The sequence below is a fragment of the Apodemus sylvaticus genome, chromosome 8 (genome assembly GCF_947179515.1).
Source record: "Apodemus sylvaticus chromosome 8, mApoSyl1.1, whole genome shotgun sequence".
Taxonomy (NCBI): Eukaryota; Metazoa; Chordata; class Mammalia; order Rodentia; family Muridae; genus Apodemus; species Apodemus sylvaticus.
In genome coordinates, this window is record NC_067479.1 from 85,688,178 (window position 1) to 85,715,622 (window position 27,445).

The 27,445-nt window shown below is 48.9% G+C and overlaps 1 protein-coding gene across 1 annotated transcript; it reads right to left on the reverse strand.

Moving 5' to 3' along the window:
• Window positions 1–726: 726 nt before the first annotated feature.
• Dusp29 (dual specificity phosphatase 29) lies at window positions 727–27,445 on the reverse strand. Its single transcript, XM_052189871.1, has 3 exons — window positions 26,953–27,445; window positions 10,536–10,756; window positions 727–1,339 (listed from the first exon to the last, which is right to left on the reverse strand). Exons 1-3 carry the CDS (start codon window positions 27,147–27,149, stop codon window positions 1,110–1,112), a joined length of 648 nt encoding a protein of 215 aa, XP_052045831.1. The 5' UTR covers window positions 27,150–27,445; the 3' UTR covers window positions 727–1,109.

The following is a 27,445-nucleotide window of genomic DNA, read 5'->3' on the forward strand; positions in this document are numbered from 1 at the left end:
CTCTAATTCACACTGGTGATGTAGGCGCTTCCCATCATTCCCCAGCAGGCATTAGAAGCCTCCCGACCCCTGCGTTCTCCAGGCCTCCTTCTTGTTCGTGGTGCACCGTTGCTGGTCTCCTCTCAGTGGCCTCACTCTAGGCTCCTGGTTCTGAAAGCCCGCATGCCGGGTTGAGCTGCTGCTGCTGCTGCTGTCTCAAGGGTGAAGAGTGGCCATCATGTGCCAACTTAACTCTCAAGAGAGACCAGCTCACACCCCAGCTCATCTGGCTGCCCTGCCCTCCCGTTCCATGCAAACCACATGTCTGCAAATACTTGCGGGTGTGGGTAAAACCAACCCCCCCCCCACCTCCCCTGCACTTCCAAAGGGAAAGGAGTGTTCTGGTCTCCTAAAAATAAATACCCCGCCTCTCCTTTTCTCCCAAATTGTGAAGTTACACTCTTCCTTGTCCAGATCTACCACAACTCATTTGGGTGATGGCAGCTCTGGCTGTGATGTAAGGAAAAGCCATTGCTGTTCAGGGCCTCAGGATGCCCCTGCCGGTCCCTGCCAGGCACATGCGCACTTGTACACAGGCCGTCCCTGAAAAAGAAACGTGATTCCGCGGAGGCTTCCTCCTAAGTCATAAAGCCTGTCTGGTCACACAGCTTACCAGGCAATTTTCTGTGGTTTAAAAAAAACATCAAGCTCTATTTTTTTAAGTTATCTTTTTATAATAACGTGATTTTTTTTCCTTTCAGAGCCAAACATTTAATCACAACACAATACCCACCCACACATTAAAACACACACACACACACACACACAAGAAACCAGCCCAAACAAACAAAGGAAACCCTTTTTTTGCTTCCAACTTAAAGGACAGGAGAAGAGCTTTTCCTTCCCCAGTTGCCCCAGTTGCCCCTGTGGCTGACTGGGCCAGCCCACCATGAGGCAAACAGTCTCGGAGGAGACAGCGAGCATCCTCCCGGCTTCGCCCAGCCTTTGGTTTTGCTGTCTCATCTTCACGACCAACAAGACCAACAAAGCCTCGGGTGCGGACGGTGCAGCCGCGCCTCGGCCTTCTGCTCTGGGTGCCCGGGGTCTCTGATCCTCCCTGGGGAGGCTCCCTACAGCCCCAGCTCACTGTCCCCTGGCCCGGCCTGTCGCCGCTGCTTCACCAGCTGCTTGTCCAGCTCTCGGAGCTGCTTCAGGAAACCCCGGTTGGGCAGGACACAGCGGTTCTTAGCCACTTGTTGGATGGCGTCCACCAAAGTCATGTTCTTGTAGATCATCAGGTAGGCCAGGACCAGAGTTGCTGACCGGCTTCGGCCCATGGCACAGTGAACCAGGATCTTACCTGCAGGCGGAGGGGACAGGAAAGCCAGTGCTGAACGGGGTGGGGTTCCTTGACTCACATTTATTCTGTGCCCATAGCTTGACTTGGGCCACAGCTCCCCATCAGCAAAATGGGGGCACAGTCACTTGTCTCTTTCCCAGGGGTGTTGGGAAGGCAGTCTCTATACACCATACTTGCTTGCTGATGAGCACGTGATAGGATTGGTCAAAGGCAGACATTTCAACTCTTGCTTGGTAAGAGAAGGCACCAAAGCCTCTGCGAGGATGGCCCATCTCTAAGCCTCGGGGAGTGGCCTCCCAGAAGCGTCTGTCTGTTTTAATGTTTATTCAGTCATGCTTAGCAGGGTTCAAATGTCAAAGCATACCCCAGACCACACTCACCAGGTTCCTTGACTCTCCAGAGCCACAGGTGACCCCTATCCTTTCTCTCCTCTTCCGGAGAAGAATCTGCCTAAAAGAATCTCCCTTTGCCTCCTCCACTCCCATCCCCTCCCCTCCCCCTCTCCCCTCCCCTCCCCCTTCCTTCCCTCCCTCCCTCTTTCTTCTACTGTGGACGGAAACCAGGGTCTTACCCCTGCCAGACAGGCACTGACCTACATTCGCAGCCCTTCAAAAGACCTTTTCTATATCTTGCTTATTTCATTAACAGTTGACATTTGAGATCTCTACACATCAGTATATAAATGGTTCTCTTTTCTTTCTGTAAGCATCCTCCCACCCCACGCTGGGAATAAAACCCAAGACCTTACACATGCAAGGCAAACACATCCTCAAGCAACATCCCCAGCAAGAAACTATTTTCAGAGCATACACCTTCCTTTCTTTTCCTTTTGATGCTGGGGGATCAAATCCAGGGCCTTGTGTGTGCTCAATACCTGCTCTTCCACTGAGCTAGACCCCTGGCCCTAGCAAGGACATATTTTGAAACTACTGGTTTAACTATTATTTATTTATTTATTTATTTATTTATTTATTTATTTATTTGGACAGAGTTTCCCTGTGTGACCCAGGATGTTCTCAAACTCAACCTCTTCCTGCCTCAGTCCCTCAAGTGCCAGGATTAAACAATTTAAACAGAATACAGGGCAGATGGGTCCCTGAGGGGACCTGGAATAAAGACCTGTGTGCCTTTTTCACCTATGAACATCACCGGCCATTGAGTGTGCCAGTGCTCGCTCCCACAGCCCCCAAAGGCCTCGTGAGGTCTGGACTCAGGACACATGAGAGTCTGCTAACCTGCAGACAGGAGACCTAGACTCCCTTCCACTGCCAGCTGGGTGACAAACGATAAAGCTACGCAGCCTCGAAAGATTCAGTTTCCCTGGCTGTCAAGTGAAGGGGCAGAATCAGATCAGTAAGTGTAAAGCCAGTTTAGGAAAATGTCATACGGTGACGGGCCAGGCTTTCAAACTGTGAAAGCCATGAGTCCTGGAATGAACATCTCACCAGCTAAATCTAACCATCTCCATACTAGTTCCAGAGGAGTTCTGGTGGTGTGGTGTGGTGTGGTTTGGTCCTGCATGTACCAAGCTGGCCTTGAATCCACCATGTATCTCAAAATATTTTCAGCCTCCTGGTCCTCCTGCCTCCACCCCCAGGGCTCTGAGATTACAGCTATGCATCACCACAGCTCTGCTAACAGAACCTGTATGCAATTGACTCATGACGACAGTGTTAGCATACATGCTAACTTAGTCCTTGTCACATACACAAAGACAATGGTGCCTTAGCATGACAATGTCACAGGCACCAAATATACAAATAATTATTGCTATGTCTGTCACCACACACTGGGGAAGGGGCAGGCAGTTCCCTTAGAATGTCTTCAGTCAAACAATAAAAATGATGTACAAGCAGCCAGGTCCCTCAGGTCTCCACTTGGTGGCGCTCTAGAGCCCGCCCAGTACACCCACTGGTGTACTGTCTCATTTCAGCTTTGGCTTTAAACCTTGTTATCTATCGTTGTCTCTGCTTTGCAGATGGAGAGACAGGCTCAGGAGGTGCAATGTCTTGCCAGAGGCCAGAAGAAGCATCTTAATGCAAAACTGTGATGGAGGCCCTCACTGTGTGCCACTGTGCAGTGGGATTTGGTTCTCTGTTCTCCCTCTCCCCGGGGTGGCTGTTTCCCATGTCTGAGGGACTCTACTGAGGTTCAGCTGGCTGGCTGGGGTGTCTGTGGCTATGTGACCCAAGAGAAGCCCGTCTTCCCGCCTCTCAGTATGATGCTCGGAAAGGTAAACAGGAAGTTGCCTGAGGACAGTTTCTGCATGGGCGTGGCTCTCTGCCCTTTTAACCCCTCCCTTCTCCATGGGACCACACCCAGGCAAGGGCAAGAAGCCAAGACAACATAAGAAATGAAAGAATCCCCCACACATTAGGTGTGTTAGTTCTCCTGTTCTCACTCCAAGTGCGATGGGAAGTCCTATGCATGACCAGCTGCAAGGACCACTGGTGGGCTGGGAGGCTGGCACAGAGAGGCCCTCCAACTCCTCACAGTTAGTGCCTTTCTCTGTCTACCCCCAGCCAGCCAGGAGAGCAGGAAGCGGTCCCCTGTGTCTTTAAGGGGGCACTGGTCCACATTTTCATCCAGCGTGACCATCCAAGCAGATGAACATCTACCTCTGGTGTTCTAATCCCAATAGAGTGCTCCAGATAGAAGCTGCCTGGCCTCTGGCCAGCTCTGCTGATAACTGATGGGTTTCTTCCTCTCCTGTCATAACTAAACACTTGTAACAGATGAAAGCTGTAACCCATTAAGCTTTGGGGGAGCCTGAAGCCTGTGGAGAGAAGGCAGAGAGAAAGAAGACAGGAAAGGAAGATGGAGAGGGAGAGGGAGGGAGGGGGCTGGGAAGGAGAGAAGGGGGCTCTCAGCTCTGCCGGAGTGCTTGGAGCCAAATGTGGTTCTCATTAGAGCTATCAGCCTGGAGAAAGAGGCCCACTTACCCAGGGCAAGAGCTGGTTGTTCTCTGGAGGTCTCAGGTGCCCCTGGGCCCCACCAATTTCCTGACAGAGGTCCTGTTCCCTCTTGGCTCTGGGACTCTGCCAAATCCCACTGTTGAGGCCCAGTGTTGGTGGTGGAAAACCGAGGTAGTGAGTGAGGCCTGTTCCCAGTCCTTGCCTGAACTTCAAGAAACCTGGAGGCTCTATAACCTCGACACCACCAGCCCCTGCAGGGTCCTGAGGTAAGAGACTGTTTCCTGGTTCAATTCACAGCTGACTAACTCCTGGGTAACCTCAGTTACCCTGGGCGTTCTTCTGGGTACTTTATGGGTTGTTGGTTTATGTGCTTTTGAGACAGGGTCCTGCAGCACCTCTGAGACCTGGCCTTGAGCTCTCACTCTTCCTGCTTCTGCCTCCCTGGATGGCGGGCGAGAGTCTCAGGTGTGCACCAGGATGCCTAGTGCCGGAGCATTTACTTCCACATATTTTTTTTTTGTAGTCAGTTCTCACAACCATCCAATGGCTCCAGTCAAACCGTCATCGCCATCCTACAGATGAGGTGGCTGGAGGATATGCAGAGAAGTGGCTTGTCCCAGTCACACAATGGCAGACCGCGCTCCAAGCCCCGGCAGTGTGACACCAAAGCCCAGAACTGCTCTGTACCTCGCTGCCAGTGTGTGAACTAGATAAAGGTTTTACAAATAATACGTACCTTCACTACATGCAGTTTGGGCTATTATTTTCTGTTCTTTCTAATCTATTCAATTAAAAAGGCAGAAAAGAAACAGTGGGCACATCCACCATTTTTATTTTATGACCCATTGATAGGTTGCAATCTGTCTGAAAAAATGCTGGCTTCCGTAAACTATTTACCAGAAGGAGAGACGCCACCACTGCATGGAGAAAGTCTAAATTCAGGGTTTCTAAGGTATCTACCTGGACATGGTGGCTCATACCTATGAGGCATCGGGATTATCATGAAGTCGAGGCTTGAGGCTAGTTTGGTTTACAGAGTAAAACCTTATCTCAAAATAAACTTTCAAAAACTCTACTACATTCAACTACTTGTTTTCAGTGGTGACCAAAAGGTGAGCTTCTGCCACTCAAATCAGATATATGTCAGGAGCCTGTGGGATGGTTCCCTGGGTGAAAATGCTCACTGGGAGGCTGATGACCTGAGTCTCATCCCCAGAACCCACTCAGAAGGAGAAAATCAACACCTGCCAATGTTCTCTGACTTCTACAGGCGTGCACCTCTGTGCACATATCACCAGACAAACCCTCCTCCTCTTCCTCCTCTCCCTCCACCTCCTCCTCACCATCATCATCATCATCATCATCAGAAAGACATACCTGCCAAGACTGTGGCCCACAGACCTACCTGCTGTCCAGGCCTAATCAGGTGGCCTTCATCAGTGCCACCTTCCTTCCCTGGTTTTAGGGACTGCCCTTGCCTGCTGCCCACTCACCACCTTGGAAGCTGCTTTTCTCAGCAGTGCAGACAGGGAAGGAGAGCTCCTTCTCCACCCTAGACAGATGTGGGGGTGTAGAGGTCCTCAGAGAAGGAGGACAAGGTGTGGGTCCAACAGAAAGGAAGGAGACCTTAAAACAAACACTTGGGGACAATCTGGCCTAGCTATAGCTTAGATGCCCCCAGAGAACCAAATTCCTGCCAGAAAGATGATTTCATCTATATAATCATACCCACTTGATCTGATGTGTGTGTGTGTGTGTGTCCAGAGGTTAACCTCAGATGCTGTTCCTCAGGAACTATTCACCTTGTTTTTTGTAGCAAGGTCTCTCACTGGCTTGGACCCTGCTAGTAGGCTAGCACCAGGGATTAGCCTGTCTCCACACCCCCAGCCCTGATATCACAGAGCACTTTCATTCCCTCGTCTGGTTTTTGTTTGTTTGTTCGAGTTGGGTCTCATGTGATCTGAGATCCTCATGTTTTTACTGCAAGCACTTCCCACTGAGCTATCTTCACAGCCTAGATTTTATTTTTCTAAAAGTATTTATTTATTTATCCTGAGTTTAGGTCTCACTATGTAGCTGTGGCTGGCCTGGACCTTGCTGTGTAGACCAGGCTGGCCCCAAACTCAGAGATCCATCTGCCTCTGCCTCTTCCTTCTTTGTTCCTGAGAGTGCTGGGGATGCACCCCAAAGCTAAGGGAATGCCGCACCATTGGGCCACATCTGCGGGCTCTGTCATAGATTGTATGATGGCTTCAAAAGCAGGCCGGGACCTGTTTAAGACAAAGAATGGTGGTGGCACATGCCTTGAATCCCAGTACTTGGGAGGCAGAGACAGATGGATCTCTGAGTTCCAGGCCAGCCTGGTCTACAGACCCAATGCTAGGATAGCCAGGGCTGTGTCACAGAAAATCCTGTCTCCAAAAACTAAAGAATGAGAAAGAAAAGAAAGGACAAAGAATTGACTGACGGGCAAGCTGTGATACTGAATTGGGATCTTCAGAGCTGCGGTGTCTGGCGTTTCCTAGGAGATTTCATTAACCTAGCCATTCCCAGGCTCCCCGTGAGCATCCGAGCTCCGCCACGGGGGCGGCATTTTGTCAGTTCTTTCCCCAGTGAAGAAGGATGAATTTACTCGTGTCAGGTCCTATAGTCACCGGCTCTGTCTCCTCCTCCATGACACTCAGTGACCTCTCATATGGCACAGTCGCCAAAGAGACTCTCCCATTAAGGACAAAAGACCCTCGTGGGAGGCTAAGGGGGGGAGGGGCTCTTCCCTGGCTTGTGAGTGTTGCCTCTGGTTCGTTCTGTGACCCTGGCTTTGCAGGGCCTGTTTTCTCAGCTACCGGGCAGGATAACAGACTGAGTTACGAACTGATTTTTCCATCGTGATGGAGGTCTCCTAGTTCTTTGGAAAGGTCAAATTGGCGCAGAGTGGGGGTAGGAGTGAACCCCAGAGGCTGATGACAGGCTGCGAGTTTAACTCCACAGCACTACAGCAGGTGATTTTTCAACAAGAAATCGGGTGCAGTGGTGTAAACCTGTAATCCCGGCACCCCGGGGCTGAGGCAGGAGGATCCTGAATTCTAGGATAGCTGGGACTACTTAACAAGTCCCTATATCACACAAACAAAATAACAAATGAAAAAAGAAAATAAAAAACAAAAAAAAGGAAAATCACACAGGAAATGTGGTGCCCTGAGTTCTCAGTGTTACTAAAAATAAAAAAATAAAATAAAAATCAAATTCAAAAAGAGCCGGCTGTGAGGGGCGGGGGCACAGGTGGGTATTTTAGGTTAGGACTTGCCAACAAAGGCAAGAAAGAAGGCAAGAGGGAAGAAAGAGAAAGGCCTGCTTTTGGGCCAGCCTGTCTATCAACATCCATTATGTCAGGAGTATAATAGGAAAGATGCGACCAGGTCTGGCTCAGAAATTCCACAGCAGTGTCCCTCCCTCCGTTCCCCAGTGCATGACTAGACAACTATCGGGCCACCCCCTGCATGTGGCCGGCAGGCCAAACACCTGTCACCCACTTCCCCTGGAGTCTGTGGCAATGCTGGAGCGGAGCTAACCAGCCTTCTCCTCCTTTGTCCCTCTGCCCACTCGGTACAGATGACAAGCAGATGACCCCGACACTCTTGTTTGCCCTCTGACAGCTCTTAAAAAACGTGAGCAGTCTGACAGTACAGTCAAGTTGTCAGACATTCTGCCACACTGGCATCGATTCTCACCAGAAACGCTGGCGGGAATGAACGCGCGGTGGCCCGGCCTCGAAGGCCCAAAACCTCCATCCTGCTGCGTCACATCACGAGCAGCCGGTTTATTGATAGGAGGCTGGGTTCTAAAGGGTTGGCACTTCAGGCCCTGGCTTGGGGAAGTCTGTAGACATTCCAAATTCAAAGGTCACTGAGAACGGGACCCAGTCCCCCTCCCCCACCCCACGCGTGGTTATCAGTTTCCTAATCCCAGCCGGCTTGTTTTATGGGCACACTTGACTCATCTGTTCCGCTTCTGCGCACTCACTGACTTGAGTATACTCTCTTCCCTCTTGACCCTTCACTTGCTGCAAGCTCTCTTTCTCGCACCCGGTCACCAAGGTCACGCTCCAGCCCCGGTCACCCCGGTCACCCCGCTACCTTCTTGCTGATGTTGTGATCCCTCCCACCCAGCAGGCCTTGAACACCCGACTCCAGAGCCCACATCTTCGCCGATTTGGCAGTGAGGCAGCTTCCTAAACAGGGTGCCAGGGTCCTAAGACAAGCTTTCATGTGAGTGTATCATACAAGTTCAAAGTCGGAATGCCTTTTTTCCCTCTCTTTTTTTTTTTCCACTTAGGATCGGAAACTTCCCGATGATGAGGTGCACATGCTGGCATCGTTACACGCTCCGCGGTGCACAGCCTCTCTGTCGAGTGCATCCGCGGGCCGCCTGCGCTCCAGGTTCCGTGTCAAGTGCTTTGTGTATTCCGCTGCTGCTCCTCATTATAGCGGCTCAAGGTAAATATTTTCATCACTGGAGGAATCACATCATTACTGAGCTTTGTGATGAGAAGCTAAACCCGGCCTTGTCTTCCTCAAGGCCTGCCCCTTCCATTAAGAGGGAGTTCTAAGACATAAAAACAGCACCAGAGCACATGAAACAGATACTGAAGGACTGGGCTGGTGCACAACGTCACCCCCCATCCCTATACACACACACCCAATATGTTTTCAGTTAACTTCAAATACAATGAGGTGAATTTTACCTCATGGAGATGATTCAGAGGTTGGTTGCCTTTTTTTTTTTTTTTTTTTTTTGATCCTGTGTGGAAACTCAGAATGTACAGGATACAAAAGATGGTCCATAAATAGAACCATTAAAGGACAGGTCAAAAATGATACATCCCTCTAATTCAAGCACGTCAGCTCTGTGGGTGATTTCCATTGGCATAGTGTCCTCTGAGCTAGAATGATGACAAATTTTGTGGGTGGCTATGGCTGGTCGAGGAGCCATCGAGGTCTACGTCCGGCGGACTTGGCGAAGGCCTAGCCCTCCGTTGCAAGTCCCTGAAGCAGGTCAGTCGGTCAGTGAGCCTTGTAATCCCAACCTCTTATGGCAAGAACGGCGTCTGGTAACTGGATCCCCGGAGTTAAGTGGTGATTCAGAAGGGGGCATGACAAGAGGCTGAGGTCAGAGCGCAGACTGGGGAGACGAGAGGTCCTTTTGGCCTTCTCGGAATGTGCTGAAGTGTACCCAGCAGTGGTGACTTAGGCTCACCAAAGCTATGCCCTTCTCTCCAAAATAGCCTTGAGGCTTTCTCGGCATGAGAGCAGTCAACACTGCTTTTCGTGGGCAAGCACTAGGACTCTGGCTTAACAGACCAGTGGCGTCCATAGGGATACTGGGGCTCTGTGGCTGCAGAGCCCACATCCTCTAGTGTAGTTTATATTGAGCCTTCCACTTTTAAAAGGTGGGTATCTTAGAGAGTAGTCTGTGGGTGCGCTTGGTTAGCAGAAGTATTTTAAGTCTGTACATGGATTCTCAAGCAAGCCAGTTTCTTAAATGTTTTCTGGTACTGAAGGCTTTGGCTCTAGTCAAGTTTAGTTAGTGTCCAAGTGCCATTAGCATTTTGGCTACAGTTCGATTTTGAGTGCTTCCAGACCACACTGGCCTTTCTTTAATTTGTTTTGTTTTGTTTTGTTTTTTGTTTTTGCTTTTCAAGTTATGGTTTCTCTTTGTATCCTTGATTGTTCTGGAACTCTCTCTGTAAACCAGGCTGGTCTCCAACTCACAGAGATCTGCCTGCCTCTGCCTCCCGGAGTGTTAGGATTAAAGGCGTGTGTCACCTTCCCCACACTCCACGCCGGCTCACCCCGGCCTTTTTGAGAGTGCTTGTTCCTCAGGAGATGGAGACTCAGCCACAAGCCCTGACCTCTAAGCTTCCCCCTTTCCTATCCCAACACTGATATCAAGCCTGAACCCCACCAGCAACACATATGGCGAGGCAGTTAGCTCAGCCAATCCCTGAGGTTTGAGAATCACTTTCTTGTAGGTCCTGTTTCGGACCCATGGGGGCAGGGCCCGGTTGGCAGATCCTGGGCTGGGGGAGGGGTGTTGGGGGGGGGGCCCAGAGGGGAGAACGTTGCCTGCCTTGGGGTGTGACCTAGCAGGGGGAAGGCAGGGCGTGGGCGGGAGGGGTGGTGCCTCGGCTTGGGGGGCGTGCTTTATGTCTGGGGCGGGACCTGGTGGGTGGGGTTTCAACCTGGGGCGGGGCCTTGGCAGGGCAGGGTAGGAGAGTCTCTTACTGTGGTCGTTTCGGAGAGCAGAGTCGATGAAGGCCGCAGCCGAGTAGAAAAAGATGCTGAGGTCGAAGGTGGGCACGTCGTCGGCCTCGACGCCGTGGTACTCGATGGCCATGTCTCGATAGTAGTCCGGCCCGGTGTCCACATTCCAGCGGCCGTGCGCGGCGTTCAGCACGTGCGTGAAACCCGCCTTCTGCAGCCCATAGCGGTCCAGCGCCGTGGCCCTGGGCGCAGGGAGAAGGGTTGGTCGCCGCGCTTTAGGTGGTGCGCGCCTTCCACGCTGGACCCAGTAATCGCAGGGCAATTGCTAGCAAAGACCCAAAGCAGCTCTCTTCCCGAGCCCCACGTCGCTGGGCACCGTTTGGTTCTCTGACTATGAGAAAGCTACCTACCCTACGCCCCGCCTCAGGTAGGCGCAGCCCAGGCATTTGCCCTTTCCGTTTGGATCATTCACCTAATGCCGCAGGCCCTGGAGATGGACCTGCCAGATCTCCCCAGAGGCAACTGAAACAATCTGTTCGTCTGAGCCTGCTTCACGAGACCCCGGGAGAACATTTTTTAAAAAGAGGCCTGTGTTCTAAAGCTTCCAAACTTCAATGGGGTTGGAGGTCATAGCTGGGGGGGGGGGGTGGCTTTAAACCGGTGGTTCGTTGGGCTTGGATAGAATTCTTGAATGGATGCTGACGGGGTTGGAGAACACAATATGAATGGGGACTGATTGCTTTGTTGAACCCTCTGCCTAGCTGGGCTTTCGTTGTTCTACGGAACTACTTCTAACCCAAGTGAGAGTCTTACTTAGTTTTCAGCAGGATTTCTAGGAACAAGATAAGGTTGCTGGGGCTGGAGAGATGACTCAGAGGTTAAGAGCACTGACTGCTCTTCTAGAAGTCCTGAGTTCAAGTCCCAGCAACCACATGGTAGTATAGAGGTAGTTTAAGAAAGGGGTGAGCATTTTATTTGTTTAAAAGACCAGTCTGGTTGCCCTATGAAGATAGATGTGAGGGGAATGAGAAGCAGAAACGAGAAAAGTCTGTCGCTGACTGTTGTTGTTGTATAAGCAAGAGAGGGAGGCTTGGTCTGGGATGATGTCTCCACAGACTGACTGGAAATGGGGAGAGGAGGAGAGGACCAGACTGTGTGGTGGGGAGGAGAGAAGAGGAAAGCAGAGGGAGATTTGAAGAGAATATGGTTTTGGGTCTTAGAAGAACTTGGATATCGGGATCAGTATTTGGGGGGTCAAAGAGAACTATATTCCGGTTTTTTGTTTAGTTTTGTTTGTTTGTTTGTTTGTTTGTTTGTTTTTGGCTTGAAGAAGCCATGTTTGGGCTGGAGAGATGGCTTAGCGGTTAAGAGCACTGACTGCTCTTCCAGAGGTCCTGAGTTCAATTTCCAGCAACCACATGGTGGCTTACAGCCATCTATAATGTGATCCGACGCCCTCTCCTGGTGTGTCTGAAGACAGCTACAGTGTACTCATATTAATAAAATAAATAAATCTTAAAAAAAGAAAAGAAAGTATGTCCTTCAATAGCACAAAGACCAGCCTGTAACAAGGTGTCAGACCTTAGCACTAGAGTGCCAAAGAAGCATTCTGCTTCCTTTGACGATCCACGCTAGTCTCCGTTCATCTCGGGCTGTGATAAATACCATTATCAAAAGCAACTTGGTGAGGAAAGGGTTGAATTGAGTTTACAGCAGGTTAGAAGCCGTCAACAAGAGAAGCCAGAGCAGGAGCTTAAGACAGGAATCTGAGGCAGGAACTGAAGCAGAGATCATGGAGTAATCCTGGGCTCACAAGTCAGCTGCCTTTCTTGTATCAGCCTAGGGATGGTACCACCCACAGCGGTCCTCTCACCCCATCAGCTGGCCATCAGGAAAATGCTTCCACGGACATTCCCACAGGCCAGGCCGATGGTGGCGAAGCCTCGGTTGAGAGTCCTTTTTTCCTACGTGAGTCAAGTTCATAACCAAGATTAGCCATTGCACAGAGTAAGGCCACTGGCAAACGGTGTGGACAGACGTAACCATATTGGACAGGAGTAAGGGCCAGCACCCTGGGCCAGGAGGAGCCTCACTCACATCAGCAACACACGCCAAGTCCCCTGCCAACAAGCCTCCTTCCATCCTTCCTGTCCTTCTTCCCCGGAGAGGAACAGCAGTGGAGACTAGAGCTTGAAAAGAGTCAAGCACAGGCACTGGACCCATGCCAGGACTTTTCATGGAGCCTACAGGAGCTGTCTGTGTGTCCAGCCAGAGGGGGTAGGTAGCTCATGCCTTTAATCCTAGCACTTGGGAGAGAGACTGAGACAGGAGGATTGTTACAAGTTCCAGACCAGCCTGGACCAAAGTAAGGCCCTGCCTCAAACAAACAAACAAACAAACAAATCGGGGACTCAGTTTGGTGGCGCATATCTTTAATGCCAGTGTTTAGGAGGCAGAGGCAGGTGGATCTTTGTGATTTTGAGATCAGCCAGCCTGGTCTAAAATAGTGAGTTCCAGATCAGCTAGGACTGCATAGTGAGATCCTGTCCCCCAAAATAGAAGGCCGCATGGAGAGTTGAGGCCCCATAATCCCCCTCCCCAAGATGGCCCTTGGTGCTGGCATCCTAGCTGCAGAGAATATTCAGCTTCCATCATTTCCCTTAGAAAGGTCTGATTTTTCATCTTTCTTCTTGTCCCCAAACATATATATATATATGTGTGTGTATACACACACACACACACACACACACACACACACACACAACAAAGCTTATGCTTACACAGACCTGCACTCAATTAAAGCCTCCGATAACTCGGCCTATCTTGCTGAGTAGCAATCAGCCTCACTTTGAGGTTGAGCTTGGTGGAAAAATTAAAATTAACTGTTCCTGAAGGGAAGCTCTAACCCACCAGAAACACTGCTCCTTCTGTGGGCGGCAACAGCCTCCACAGAATCCCGTAGCAATCTGAATGAATTGCAGTTTGCACTTTGATGCTTTGAAGGGTCAAGGGTCAAGGGTTGATAGCACAGAGCACATGCTGGGGTGACACCACTCCACTCACCCCGCCCAGCTGCCTGTGTATCTAGGAGGAAAGGGCCTGTTCGGCTTTAGAGCTAAGAGTGCATCTAAGATTCATTTGTTCTCAGAGCTCTATGCCCCCGAGCTGGTGTGTGTGTGTGTGTGTGTGTGTGTGTGTGTGTGTGTGTGTGTGTGGTGTCCTCATACAACACGATGGGGGCTTTCCTGAGCTGGGAGTCAGGTTGAGACTTTGAAAGAGCACTTACAGCAGAATGGAAAATTTACAAATACAAACAAGTGATTCCTAGACCTTAGACACCCTGTGTCCAGGCCTCAGTGGGGCGAGATTCCCATCTTAGCAGCTACTGAAATTGGAGTGTGGGTGGAGGGTTATGTCTGATACTGTATTGTGTTTTGTTGTTTTTAATTTGAGGGCCAGATACATAATTGGCTCGGATAAGTTATATGGGAAAGGAACAGAGAAATCCAGGGATGTTTTGAAGTGATGGGAACAGAAGAAAGACCAAGTGTCTCTCTTCTGGGCCTCCTCTGATTACAGGGAAAGGCACCAGGGAACCAACAACAAACAGACCCAGGAATTTACGTCTAGAGATTGGATGAGGAGGGACTAGGGAAGGGTCTCACTCAGTAAAGTGCTTGCCCGGAAAACAAGAGGACTGAATCAAATCGACCGATTGATTGATCGATCACCAGTGCCCCTGAGAAAGCTCAGCTCAGCAGTGTGCCTGCAGAACCAGCACTGGGAAGGCGAAAGCAGGGGGACCACTGGGTCCTGCTGGCCAGCTAGGCCAGCGGAACTGATGAGCTCCAGCGTGAGGGGGAGACCCTGTCTGGAAACCCGAAGAGGACAAGATAGAGCAGGACCTGTGCTGTCTGTCTATGGCCTCCACATGTGCACCCAAGAGTATTACTTTCATCCTCCCACATATGTATCACAGGTGCACAGGCATGAATGTGTTCACACACAAAATAACTTAGATGATAAAGCAGCCTTACTGTCTGGGCATTTTCTGAAAATCCTAGTTCTAAGCAACGTGTTTTAAAAAAAAAAAAAAATCACATGCCATCTGGTTCCAGAAATAGCATGCCCAGCAAGGATGTGGAAAATAAAACCCACACAAAAATTCACCAGTCTTTCTACACCACTAAAGATAAAGACTATATTATTAGTCTTTTAATGTAGGATCTTCCAGTTGTTTTTCTATACACAAGGTTCCTTTTTATAGAGACATGTTTTTGATACAATACCATATAGGCATACTTATTTTTAGAGGCATCAGTGTTAGAGATGAAACCTAGGGCCTCATAGGTGCTACATGTGTGCTCTACCTCTGAGGAATCTCCTTGACCCTCTTTTTAGTTTTTATTTTGAGACAGGGTCTCATAAACTCTGTAGCCCTGGCAGTTCTTGAACTTGTGATCCTCCTGCCTCAACCTCCTGAGGACCTGGGATTACAGACCTGTACCATCAGGCCCGATCTATACCTTGTTTTGTTGTACCTTGTCTTATTGTCCTTCAAAGATTATATGTGTGTGTGCCTGTTTGTGTGTATGCATGTGTCTATGTGTTTGTGTGTGAGCCTGTGCATATGTGTGTATGCCTGTACATTTGTGTGTGTGTATATGTATGCATGTATGTGTGCTGGTACCTGTGTGTGTGTATACTTGTACATGTGTATGCATGTATGTGTGCTTGTGCATGTGTGTGAATATGCATGTAAGTGTGTGTTTATACGTGTGTGTGTGTGTGTGTGTGTGTGTGTGTGTACTGAACCCAAGGCCACTAGCAAGAAGCCAAGCATGTATCCTGTCTACCACTGAGCTATTCTCTGATGCTACATTTTATTATTTTATTTTATTTTATTTTAGAGTTTGACATACATGGCCACTCCACAGTAAGCTAAATCCATCACCAGCATTTTCCCAAGAGCTCAGATGGTACTAGCATTTTTTAAGCAAAACCGAATTGAAAGATAACTATTGTCCTATATAATGCTAATGCTCAATAAACTGGTGGGTATGCCCAACCTATAGCTGCATATGACCAAGGACAACTATGAATATCCAACACAAAACTCTAGATGTACTTAAAATGTGAGTTTGTTTGTTTATAACATGATTGCACAGTTCTCAAGATGACACTGTTGAGTGCCAAAATGCTGAACACTGTGACTGGAGGGATGGCTCAGTGGTTAAGAGCATTGGCCGCTCTTCTAGAGGACCTGGGTTTGGTTCCCAGCACCCAAATGGCAGCTCACACCTGTCTGTAACTTCAGTTTCAGATGATCTGGCTCCCTCTTCTGGTCTAGGAGGGCACTACACACAGGTAGCACACAGATATACATGCAGGCAAAACACCATACACAATAAATAAATATAAAATTGAAATGTTCTCAAGGGGTGGGAGGGATACTGAGCACACCGGCTATGGCAGAGTGTAAATAGATGTGCTGGAGACCAAAGAACTAAATTGTTTCGTTTTGATATTTATTGTGGTAGTTGGTGCCAGAGGTGTCTCCAAAGGACATCTGTACAAACTTTTCAAACACCTTGACGTGACAGAGTGCTGTGACCATCAGCTCAAGTCACCTCATGGCAGTGTCCTGTGAGCAGCTGATGTCACCTCATAGCCTTCAGCAGGTACACACGGCCACTGCCACTTCAGCCTGGAGTATGTCTGATTATATCATTGTGAGAGACTTCTATTTATTTGGGGTTTTTTGTTTGTTTGTTTGTTTGTTTTTGAGACAAGGTTTCTCCCTGTAGCCCCAGCTGACCTGGAACTCTCTATGTAGACCAGGCTGGCCTCAGGATTCAGAGATCCACTTGCCTCTGCCTCTCAAGTGTTGGGAGTCAGAGGTGTGTGCCACCACTGCTTGGCACAAGAGCCTTTTAAAGCAGAATCATCTGGTCCAGGGGAACAGGCAATTTAAAATCTCCCTGAGAGTCAGTGAGATGGCTCAGTGGGTGAAGACCCATGCTGTGTAAACTTGACAGGCTGACTTGGACTGTTGGAACCCACATAAAGGTGGAAGGAGAGGGCTGAGTCTCCAGAGCCGTTCTCTGTACATTGGACTCTACATGTACCTCACATGACCCCTCCCCTGACCCGCCAGACACATGAATCATAATTAGGTAAGCTATATCTGATACTCACTCCTAATTGGTAAGTGGCCCTTAAGAAAACTTGGCTCAGTTTTACATACCAATTAAGAGAAAAATACCTTAAACTTTTTGCATATGTGTATGGATGTTTTACATGCGTGTGTGTCAGTGTAGCAAGTAAGTGGAGTTAAGGACGGTTGTGAGACACTGGGCGGGTGCGGGGAATCACACCTGGGTCCTCTGTAAGAGTGATAAGTGCTCTGAACCACTGAGCCACCTTGTCTGTCCCCTACAATCCGATTGTTATTTTTTTAATAATTTATTTCCATTTTATGTGCACTGATGTTTTGCCTGCATGCATGTCTGCATGAAGGTGTCAGCTCTTGGAGTTACAGACAGCTGTGAGTCACCATATGGTTGCTGGTCCTCTGGAAGAGCAGTCAGTGCCCTTAACCGCTGAGCCATCTCTCTTCAGCCCCTCCAAAATTTTTATTATTTGTGGATCTCATAGGCAAAGAAAGGGTGTCTCATTTTCGTTAATTTGCCTTAGGAACGAGGTGGGACATTCTTTCACACATGAGCCTGAGAGACTCCTTCTGTTGGATGTGAGCCTGGGAGGCTCCTGTGATTCGGTCGTTACTGACTGGGCCTCTGTATGTAGCTCAGTTTGTGTTTGGACCTGTGTTCTTCCTGCCTTAGCCTCCCAGTACTGGGCTCACTGGCAAGTGCCACTATCCCTGGCCTGTGCAGTTTATTCTGAGAACATCGTGGATCCCTGGTTTGACTAAAATCTTCCTCGTTCCCACCATGGCCAAGTTCTGGATTCTAACTGCAGCAAAACCCTTCTCATGTGGCCTGGTTTCCTCAGTCAGTCAGAGCCCTTCCTTCCTTTCTTCCTTCTCATCCTTATCCCCATATCCTGCCAGTTCCTCTAGAGTCCCCCCACCCCAAAGCTTGCTTCAAACTCCATAGGTCATAGTTAGCTTCAGCGGTCCACTTAACACAGCATCACCTGGGAAAAAGGGAACGCCAAATGAAGAACTACACAGAGCAGATTGAACTATGGTCACGACTGTGAGATATTTTCTTAGCTGAGGTAGGAGAGCCTGGTCCAGTGTGGGTGGTGCCATCCCTGATCTGGTAGGTGTGGGCTGTGTAAGAAAAGTAACTGAGCAAGCCAGGAAGTGGTGTTCCTCTGCGGTCTCTGCTCCACTTCCCTCCGTCTGCCCTGAGTTCCTGCCTTGGAGTTCTCTGACGATGGACTGTAATCTGTACACCAGGTTAACCCTTCCCTCTCCAAATTGCTTTGGGTCATATTGTTTATTCACAGCAACAGAAAGCATACTAGACTGGGTGCTGTGGTGTACATCTTTAATGCTAGCCCTCAAGAGGCAGTGGCAGGTGGATCTCTGTGAATTCTAAGGTCAGCTTGGTATACATAGCTAGTTTCAAGGCAGCCAGAACCACAAAAATAGACAGGCTTTGCTAACAAAACAAAACAAAGCAAAAACAGAAAGAAGGAAGGAAGGAAGGAAGGAAGGAAGGAAGGAAGGAACATTTCTTTGGGCCACACACTGAGACCTTTGTTGTCCTGATCCCACCCCAAATCCCTCAGCCTCTGCAGCCAAGACTGTTTCCCTATGTGTTCTTATGCAGAGCCAGGAGGGAGTCATATGTGGCCTGAATATATAGATCCATGCAGAGCAACTGCCACCTTCTTTCAGCTGGAAAAACCAGCCACTGCCATGTTGCTGGATTCTGTTCGGGGCAGTGAGAGCAATCCCTTCAGGCAAGGCTCCTCCCATTCTGGTGTCAGCAGAGGTCAGCCTGCGTCTGGTCTGGGCTTCTGGTCACAAGTGCCTGTTTGCTTATGGTCTGTGTCGTACAGCCTTTTTAATTTACTATCTGTAACACTGTAGTGGTTGTTGTGTGTTGTTTCCTGGGGATGGCCTTGATGTCATTGTCCTCCAATGGAGTCTGGGCTGAGTGCATTCTTAGTAGGTGGATTTTGGAGCAGTAAGTACTGGCTCACTGGCTCACTGGCTCTCTGGCTCACTGGCTCTCTGACTCTCTGGCTCACTGGCTCTCTGGCTCTCTGGCTCACTGGCTCTCTGGCTCACTGGCTCACTGGCTCTCTGACTCACTGGCTCTCTGGCTCACTGGCTCTCTGGCTCACTGGCTCACTGGCTCTCTGGCTCACTGGCTCTCTGGCTCACTGGATCTCTGGCTCACTGGCTCACTGGCTCTCTGGCTCACTGGCTCTCTGGCTCACTGGCTCACTGGCTCTCTGGCTCACTGGCTCTCTGGCTCACTGGCTCTATGGCTCTCTGGCTCACTGGCTCTCTGACTCACTGGCTCACTGATTCACTGGTTCTTTGGCTCTCTGGCTCATTGGCTCACTGGTTCATTGGCTCACTGGATCTCTGGCTCACTGGATCTCTGACTCACTGGCTCTCTGACTCACTGGCTCACTGGTTCACTGGATCTCTGGCTCACTGGCTCACTGGCTCTCTGGCTCACTGACTCTGGCTCACTGGCTCACTGGCTCTCTGGCTCTCTGGCTCACTGGCTCTCTGGCTCTCTGGCTCTCTGGCTCACTGGCTCTCTGGCTCTCTGGCTCTCTGGCTCACTGGCTCTCTGACTCACTGGCTCACTGGCTCTCTGACTCACTGGCTCACTGATTCACTGGTTCTTTGGCTCTCTGGCTCATTGGCTCACTGGTTCATTGGCTCACTGGATCTCTGGCTCACTGGCTCACTGGATCTCTGGCTCACTGGCTCACTGGCTCTCTGGCTCACTGACTCTGGCTCTGGCTCTCTGGCTCTCTGGCTCACTGGCTCTTTGGCTCACTGGCTCTCTGGCTCACTGGCTCTCTGGCTCACTGGCTCTCTGGCTCTCTGGCTCACTGGCTCTCTGGATCATTGGCTCACTGGTTCATTGGCTCACTGGATCTCTGGCTCACTGGCTCACTGGCTCTCTGACTCACTGGCTCACTGGTTCACTGGTTCTTTGGCTCTCTGGCTCATTGGCCCACAGGTTCATTGGCTCACTGGATCTCTGGCTCACTGACTCTGGCTCTGGCTCTCTGGCTCTCTGGCTCACTGGCTCTCTGGCTCTCTGGCTCTCTGGCTCACTGGCTCTCTGGCTCTCTGGCTCACTGGCTCTCTGGCTCTCTGGCTCACTGGCTCTCTGGCTCTCTGGCTCTCTGGCTCACTGACTCACTGGCTCACTGACTCACTGGCTCACTGGTTCACTGGTTCTTTGGCTCTCTGGCTCATTGGCTCACTGGTTCATTGGCTCACTGGATCTCTGGCTCACTGGCTCACTGGATCTCTGGCTCACTGGCTCACTGGATCTCTGGCTCTCTGGCTCACTGACTCTGGCTCTGGCTCTCTGGCTCTCTGGCTCACTGGCTCTCTGGCTCTCTGGCTCACTGGCTCTCTGGCTAACTGGCCTGCTGGTCTTGAACACATTGAGGCCATTCAGGGCAACAGCTTAAACTGCTGCGTGAACTAAATTCTCTAGACTAAAGCCTCCGGGGTCTCCCGTTTCTTTGCTGCCCGAATGGACCCAATTACACAGATAGCGCCTTCTTTACAGGGCCTGTGAAGTTGAGCTGTGCTCTGCTCCAGCTTCTTTGCCATATTAAAGAAATTCCATGGGGGGAGCAATGGAAAGTTTTATATCAGAATGTTTATCTTTGTAGAATGGGATTATAGGGAATTCTGGTTTTTTTTCTTTTAGTCTATGTCTTTTTTTAAATTTAGTAATGAGCACCCTACATTCATTTACTATATAATTGCATACTATGATTTTATTGATATTATTTCCTTAGTACTCAGGAGAGACAAGTTATTACAGAGACATAGGGTAGATTTTTAATTCCTTTGAATTTTTAATTCCTGTTAGAAATCTCTTCCTGCTGGCCATGGTGAGACTGACCCGTCATTCCCTACCCCTGGGGATGCTGAGGCAGGAGGAAAGCTTACACAGAGATACCCTTTGTTAGAAAACAGAAACCTTAGCCAGGTGTGGTGGTGCATGCCTTTTATCCCACACTCAGGAGGCAGAAGTAGATCCCTAAATTCTAGGCCAACCTGGTCTACAGAGTGAGCTCCAGGATAGCCAGGGCTACACAGAGAAACCTTATCTCAGAAAAACCAAACCAAACAACAAAAACAACTAGAAACCTTTCCCCATGCTGCTTCACTCCCCACATTTTTTTCCCCAAGATGGAGTCCAAGAAAGGAATGAAAGTAAATGCTGGAAGCCCATGTTTGAAACTTAATGTATTGGTAATTAAAGTAAGGCCATTGGTTTACCATACAGTGACAGTCTTTCACATTGTTCAAACCTTGCAGGAGAGAGAGCTTAATTTAGCATGAGAAGCCCCGGCCAAGGCTTCAGGCCTCTTTCTCTGGCTATCTGTGACTAGTGTCCACTTGTAATAGTTGGAAAGTTCAAAGTTCAGGTTTTCTGGTTCTTCTAGGAAATATGCAGCCTGTGAAATTGTTAGTGCTGGCCTATTTTTGCTGCATCCTACCCTGGCCATGCCTCTCCTTAGAGTAGCAGGTCAAGTGTCAGTTTTGCTTGGTACTTTGAGGCCCTAATAATTTTGTGTCTGTGTGTGGGAAGATGGTCTCAGCCTTCCAGACACATCTAAGAGAGGCCCCCTCCTCCCTTCCCACTTTCCCCAGCTCCAGGCCCAGGAGACAGATGCCCCTGGCTTTTGAGATTACTAGCTGGCTGGGAACAAAGGAATCAGACCTGGACACAGGCATTTGCCTGTAAGGGACCTGGCTCTTTGAGAAGGGTTTTGGGTTTCCCCCTAAAACGAGGCTTTGGTGGGAGTTGCCTTGGGCCCCAGCCATTTTAAGAGCAAAGGGACACCACTGTGAGGAGAGAAATTTCTCAATTACTCCATGTCACCTCATCATTATCAGCTGCTGCCCTGCCTAGGATTTGTGCAGTTCCTTCACAGTGGTAAGACAGTGCCCTTCTTGCTGACTATGTGGAGAGAAAAAGGAAAGAAAGAAAGAAAGGTTTTGCTAAGCAAATGAAAGATGTGAAGGAGATTAAAGTGAGACTATTTAAATTACAGCAGTGCCGAGCTTTTCAAGCGGTTCCTGAAGCGCCCGCCTGTTTAGGGGCTGCTGATTGATAAGAGGCTATGAATTATTCTTATCTCCTAGGCCCTGGCTCTCCGGAGGGCAACACTTGGTTAACCTAATTTGAATCTAATTTAAATGACTTAAGAGTAATAACACAAGTATGTGCTTGAACCTAATAAAGCCTAATTTATTAAATAGGACGATTTTTAAAAGAACTGTATGTTACAGCCAGACAGGGACTTTTGAAACCATCCTTTATTTAATAAATAAAGAAACCAAGTCCTAGAACAATAAAATGTTTTGCCAAAGGCCAGACAGTGGCCACACACAATGGGGACTTGAACTCTGTACCCTGCATATGGGGGGGGGGGCTTTTCTCCACCCTCTGGGAGCTAGTGCTTCCCATCGGGGCCGACTTAGTCCCCTACCAAATTATGGGAAGTGGGTGGTGAATGAGCAAGTTTTCCCCATGGGGACATCTACAATGCTTTCCAATCCTCTACAGACCCAGCGGACCTCCTATGGGGCTGATGTATCAGGGGACTGAGGTTTTTAGGCATCCCAATGGGACTGAACCTCTTAAGACAACCTAGAACTGAGCACAGGCTTAGAAACCCTGAAACCCACAGGTTCACAGGCATTCCTCGGAGGACAAGCCTTAGGCTGAGAAGCCAGGAGAGTGTCTGGGGAGGTGCCGAGGGGCCTTCCTCCCACATTGTGCTAAACTCCACATGGGATGTCATGGGAGGTGGTTGATGGGTGTTGGTTGCTCCCCTTGCCATAAAATCTAGTGCTTAACCTGTGCTTTATTCACAATCTGTTCAATTTCAAGGCCCCATCTTGTTGGTAATGGTTCATACTTGAGAGTGCTAGGCATCGCAATAAGCTCTAATGTGTCTTTAACATATTAAATCCTATATCTAATAGATGAGGAAATCTCAGAGAACTTGATGGCCAGGCCGAAGCCCCAGACACTTGTGGCCTGAGAGCTCAGTCATCCACAGGTCTCCACAAAGAGGGCCTGAGGGAGAAAGAAGGAACATCTTGGGAATAACCCTGGCCAAGAGTCACTGGTGGGTGGTCTTGGTGTCTCAAGAATACCCGTCTATTCTTACTCCTGAGTCTAGATAGCCTTCCACACTGTCCTCCAGAGTCTGGCATCTGGCTTTCAAATTTGTAGGTGCTTTATGAGTGGGTGGGGACTCATGCTAAATGAAAACGGAGGCTTTATGCCTGTGGAGACAGCTTTGGGCTTTGGGCAATACCTCCAGGGAGACCAAGAAACTCAGGCTTTCCTGTCACCCTGCAACTGGGGTTAGAGCCTCACCTGGTTGCTTGGCCGTGAACTCCATGACCCTGTGAAACTTGATAAGTGGGCATTATACTGAGTCCAGGGTCAGGGTCAAGTGTGAGGCTGAGCTGGCTTCTGTTCTCTGCTATGGTCAGATCACATACAACTGATTCAGAGATGCCTGGTCAGTGAGTGACTATAGTGCATGTGTATGTATATGTGCATACGTGTATATGAGTGTGCATGTGTGTATGTATATCTGTGTGCATGCATGTGTGTATATCTGTGTGAGTGTGTATACGTGTATATGAGTGTGCATGTGTGTATATATATCTGTGTGCATGCATGTGTGTATATCTGTGTGAGTGTGTATATGTGTATATGTGTGCATATGTGCGCATATGTGTATACATGTGTGTATGTGTGTACATGTATGTATACATGTATATATATGTGTGTGCGCAGAACACTTCCGTTCTCAGTCATTCACTGTGCTGCCCCGAAGGCAGCTCTTCCTCCCCTGGTGGCCAGCCTCCTGCAGGCTGGCCTGCACCTACATTTTTGGATGTTTCACTAATGACAGCAACAATGATGTTTGAGTTTGTCTGTTAGTTTATTATAGCTAAAGTGCTTTCTTTTAGGCTTTGCAGCTTCTCAGCGACTGTTTTAGAAGTGAGGACATAGGTCCAGAGTTGGCAAAGGACCCTGTCCCAAAGCCACTAACTACATCATTCCAGGGGTAGTGCCAGGTACTAGTACTGTTTAGAATGCTCGCTCTCCCTCCCCAGGGTGGCTTCTGCTTTCCTGACCCTGTCAACAGGATGTTTTGATGTGGACTTATTTGGCCCAATGAAATATGGATAAAAATGGCACGTGTCAGCTGGGACCCGGGGGCACACGCCTGTGATCTCAGCACTTGGCGGGGAGAGGCAGGAAGACTAGGATTGGAAAACCAGACTGAGATATATGAGAGTTCCTTGTAAACAAAAATAAAACAAAATGTGACATGCACCAGGTCCGGTCAGGTCATGGTGTAACCATGTCTTTCTTTTCTTTCTGCTGCAAGAGAAAAAGATCCCAGCAGTACGCCAGTGACCATGGAACTTGAAATGGCAGCGTCCGAGGTAGGCCCTCTGTGGACTGTAACACAGAAAAATAACTGCTGTGTTGAAGGCAGCTGAGATGCGGGAGTGGCCTGTGTCTTTAAGTCTAAGCTGATTGCATAGTGGTAGAATTTGGATAAGTCCCAGACCTGAAGGTGTGTTTTCCACCACCCGTGTTCCCAGGAGCCCATTGTTTTCTGTCAGTCTTATGTATATACAGTATTGCACTCACATCCTTATGCACTGATACCTGTTCCTGTGAGTTACCTTTCCTAAAGTGATATCTGAGATCAGAGTGTATATATGCACTCCTCCTTGATGACAGCTAAATTTGACTTATGGAAGATTCACAAATATAACATAGAGGTTGTTTGGCAATAAAAGAGAATCGAGCATTGACACACGCTACAGTGCAGATGAACAGTGAAGAGGACACCGAGGGAAAACAAGCCCGTCCCAAAGCCCGCCAGATCATACGACTTCATTGGTGTGCAATGTCCAGATCAGGCAAATGTGTAAGAACAGAAGGTGGCCTGGTGGCTGCAAGGGGCTGAGGAAGATGGGAGTAAGAAGTGGATGCTTAGTGGGTCCTGGTTTCCTCTCGAGGTGATACAAGTGCGCTGCAGTTAGATGTGCAGGCGCTGGTTGCACAACTCGGCGAATATCATAAAATCGTTGAATTGTACAATTTAAGAGGATGGGGTTTATGGTACATAAATTATATCCCAGTAGAGCTGGATTCTAAGAGAAAACAGTACAACGAGTTCCGTGTACCCCTCGCCTAAGTTTCCCTAATGTTCTCGATGGGGAATGACAGGACAAATTGTACCATAGTTGTACTGTGGAATATTAAAAATGCAGAACAGCAAACATGGAAAAAATTGTTTTTTAAAGAAGAAACCGTTTAAGCCTGGGCTACTGAGACCCTGTCTCAACAAACACAACAAAACACCCATTTGTGTTTTGAGCTAAAGAGACGGCTCAGCACACTGCCTCGTTAGCTCATACTGTGCTTGTGGGAGACCCCAATGGTTCACGGCACCCATCTTAGACTGCTTACAACTGCCCGTAACTACAGCTCCAGGGGATCCGAGACCTCAGAACCCTGGCCCGGCAGAGGCTGGTAGGCAGAGCACCTGCGCTTACATGGACCCGTCCCTGAAGGCATACATGTGTATACATAATGAAAGAAATTCTTTAGAAAAATCAATCTGTTAAATGAAAGTGCCTTGTATGTGTGTGTGTGTGCATGTATGATGTTTTTTAACCTTTGAAATAGCACACAGAAAGTAAACAGAGCACATGAATTTAACATAGGTGGGCTAGCAAGATGGCTCAACGGACAAAGGTGCTTGCGGCAAAGACAGATGACCTGAGTTCAGATTCTCTGGTTCCCACATGGTGCAGACGAAACCAACTCCAGCTAATTGTCCTCTGACCTCCATGTGTACATTGTGGTTTGCACGTGCATTCACATGTATGCACACACATACATACACAATAAAAATGCTTTTGAAAAAAACTCAAACTGAAGGCTTGCTATTGGCAGAATTAAGAATGGAAAAAGAGAGATTGTATGTTTGTTTTATTTGAGACAGCATTTTATAAGCCTAGACTAGCCTTGAATTTACTATATAGCCAAGGTTGACCCTGAACTCCTGATCTTCCTGTCTCTGAGTGCCAGGATTGCAGGCATGGGTGCCATGCTTGTTTTACAGTTTGCACTACTGACCCTCTTTTAGTTTACTTTAGTAGGAGGCAGCATGCAATTTTTCTAACTTCCTATACCTTAAAAATAAAAAATTAAGGGGAAAAAGATAAGACAAGGGCTACTGCCCATGCTAAACAGCTTACCATTGCTTTTCTGAGCATCCATCTGGGTATTAAGGTCACATGCACAGGGGTCCTGCCCGTCTGCTCCAAGAACAGGCGGAGCTTGTTCAGAAGGGTGGGGGTAGATTGGAGCCTTGCTCTTGCTCTCTCTCTCTTTCTCTCTCTCTCTCATTAAGGTTTAGAATATAGGGGTACTTGCTAAATAGCTCTGTGACTCAGTTTCCTTACCTTGAGATATTCTCTTTCATTGGGTTACCACAAAAACCAAATATGAGGTCATGTTTGCGGAGTACTTAACATAGTGCCTACCATACAATGATCCCTAAATGGTGGCCATCAACACCTGCCGCAGACACTTCTCACCTGTGTGTGAAGTGGGGAAATAGACTGTAAGTCCTATAAAAGGGGCAGTGAGCTGAGTTTCTGACTTGCTGTTTTGCAGGCACATACTCTGGGGTGCTCCTATTCCTACCGTTGTTAATGGATAAAGCATAAGACTACATTTTCCAGCTGCGGGCGACGTCTTAGGCTAGGCTTCCCTTGGAAAGCGGCCCTTTTTACTTCCTTTCCCCTAACTCCCTGTTGTCCGACTCTGATGGATCATAACAGAGCCCTGTGAGCATTCTGGGTCCTGAACAACCTTAAATAAGACACTAGACCCTCATGATATTGAAACACCACACAGAAGCCCTTGTCTCTGGACCCCTGTACCAACCATGCTAGCCCCAGCTAGCCTCCTTTGGACTTATGCACAAGAAAAAAATAAGCCTGCCTTCCTTAAGGCTCTTTTCTGGGTTTTCTGTAAAGTGGAGATGAGCACTAACTAATATATGTCTCACAGAACAGCTGACCAGGAGAGCCAGGCCTGTCATTAGGCGCTGGCAGAGAGCGATGGATGGGGTGACGCTGAATTCCCCAGGGCAACAGAAACGTAAGGCTGAGCCTGGAACTTACTCATCACCAATGTGGAGTCGGGGCCAGACCTCGTTGACGTGTGTGTACTGGGGACTGCCCTTCCAGAAGAGACGCTCCAGCTCGAAGGCTCCAGGGGTGCAGTAGTCCTCAGCATCTCCCTCCTCCTCCTGCAGGGACAACCTCTCGGCACAGGGGTGGGCATGCTTGACGCTCGACTTTGTATCTCCTGATGCCATTTTGGAGCCAAGGGAGGTTTCTTCCTTTCTGCATGGGGTGGGGGGAGGGGTGTCAGAATGGGGTTAGCAGGGAATGGTGAGCATTGTAAAGGAGGTGATAAGCAAACTTAACTCGGTGGGCGTGTCCTTGCCTGCTGTGCCCGCCTTCTTGCTCACCCCAAGCCACACAGGTGAGTGAGATAGACCATGATGACAGTTAAACGACACTCCCCAACATTCCAGTGTTCACACAGCCAAAACCTCAGGAAGCAAAAGCAGGTTTATAGCAGACCCCAGAGCAGCTCCGAGTCTAGGCA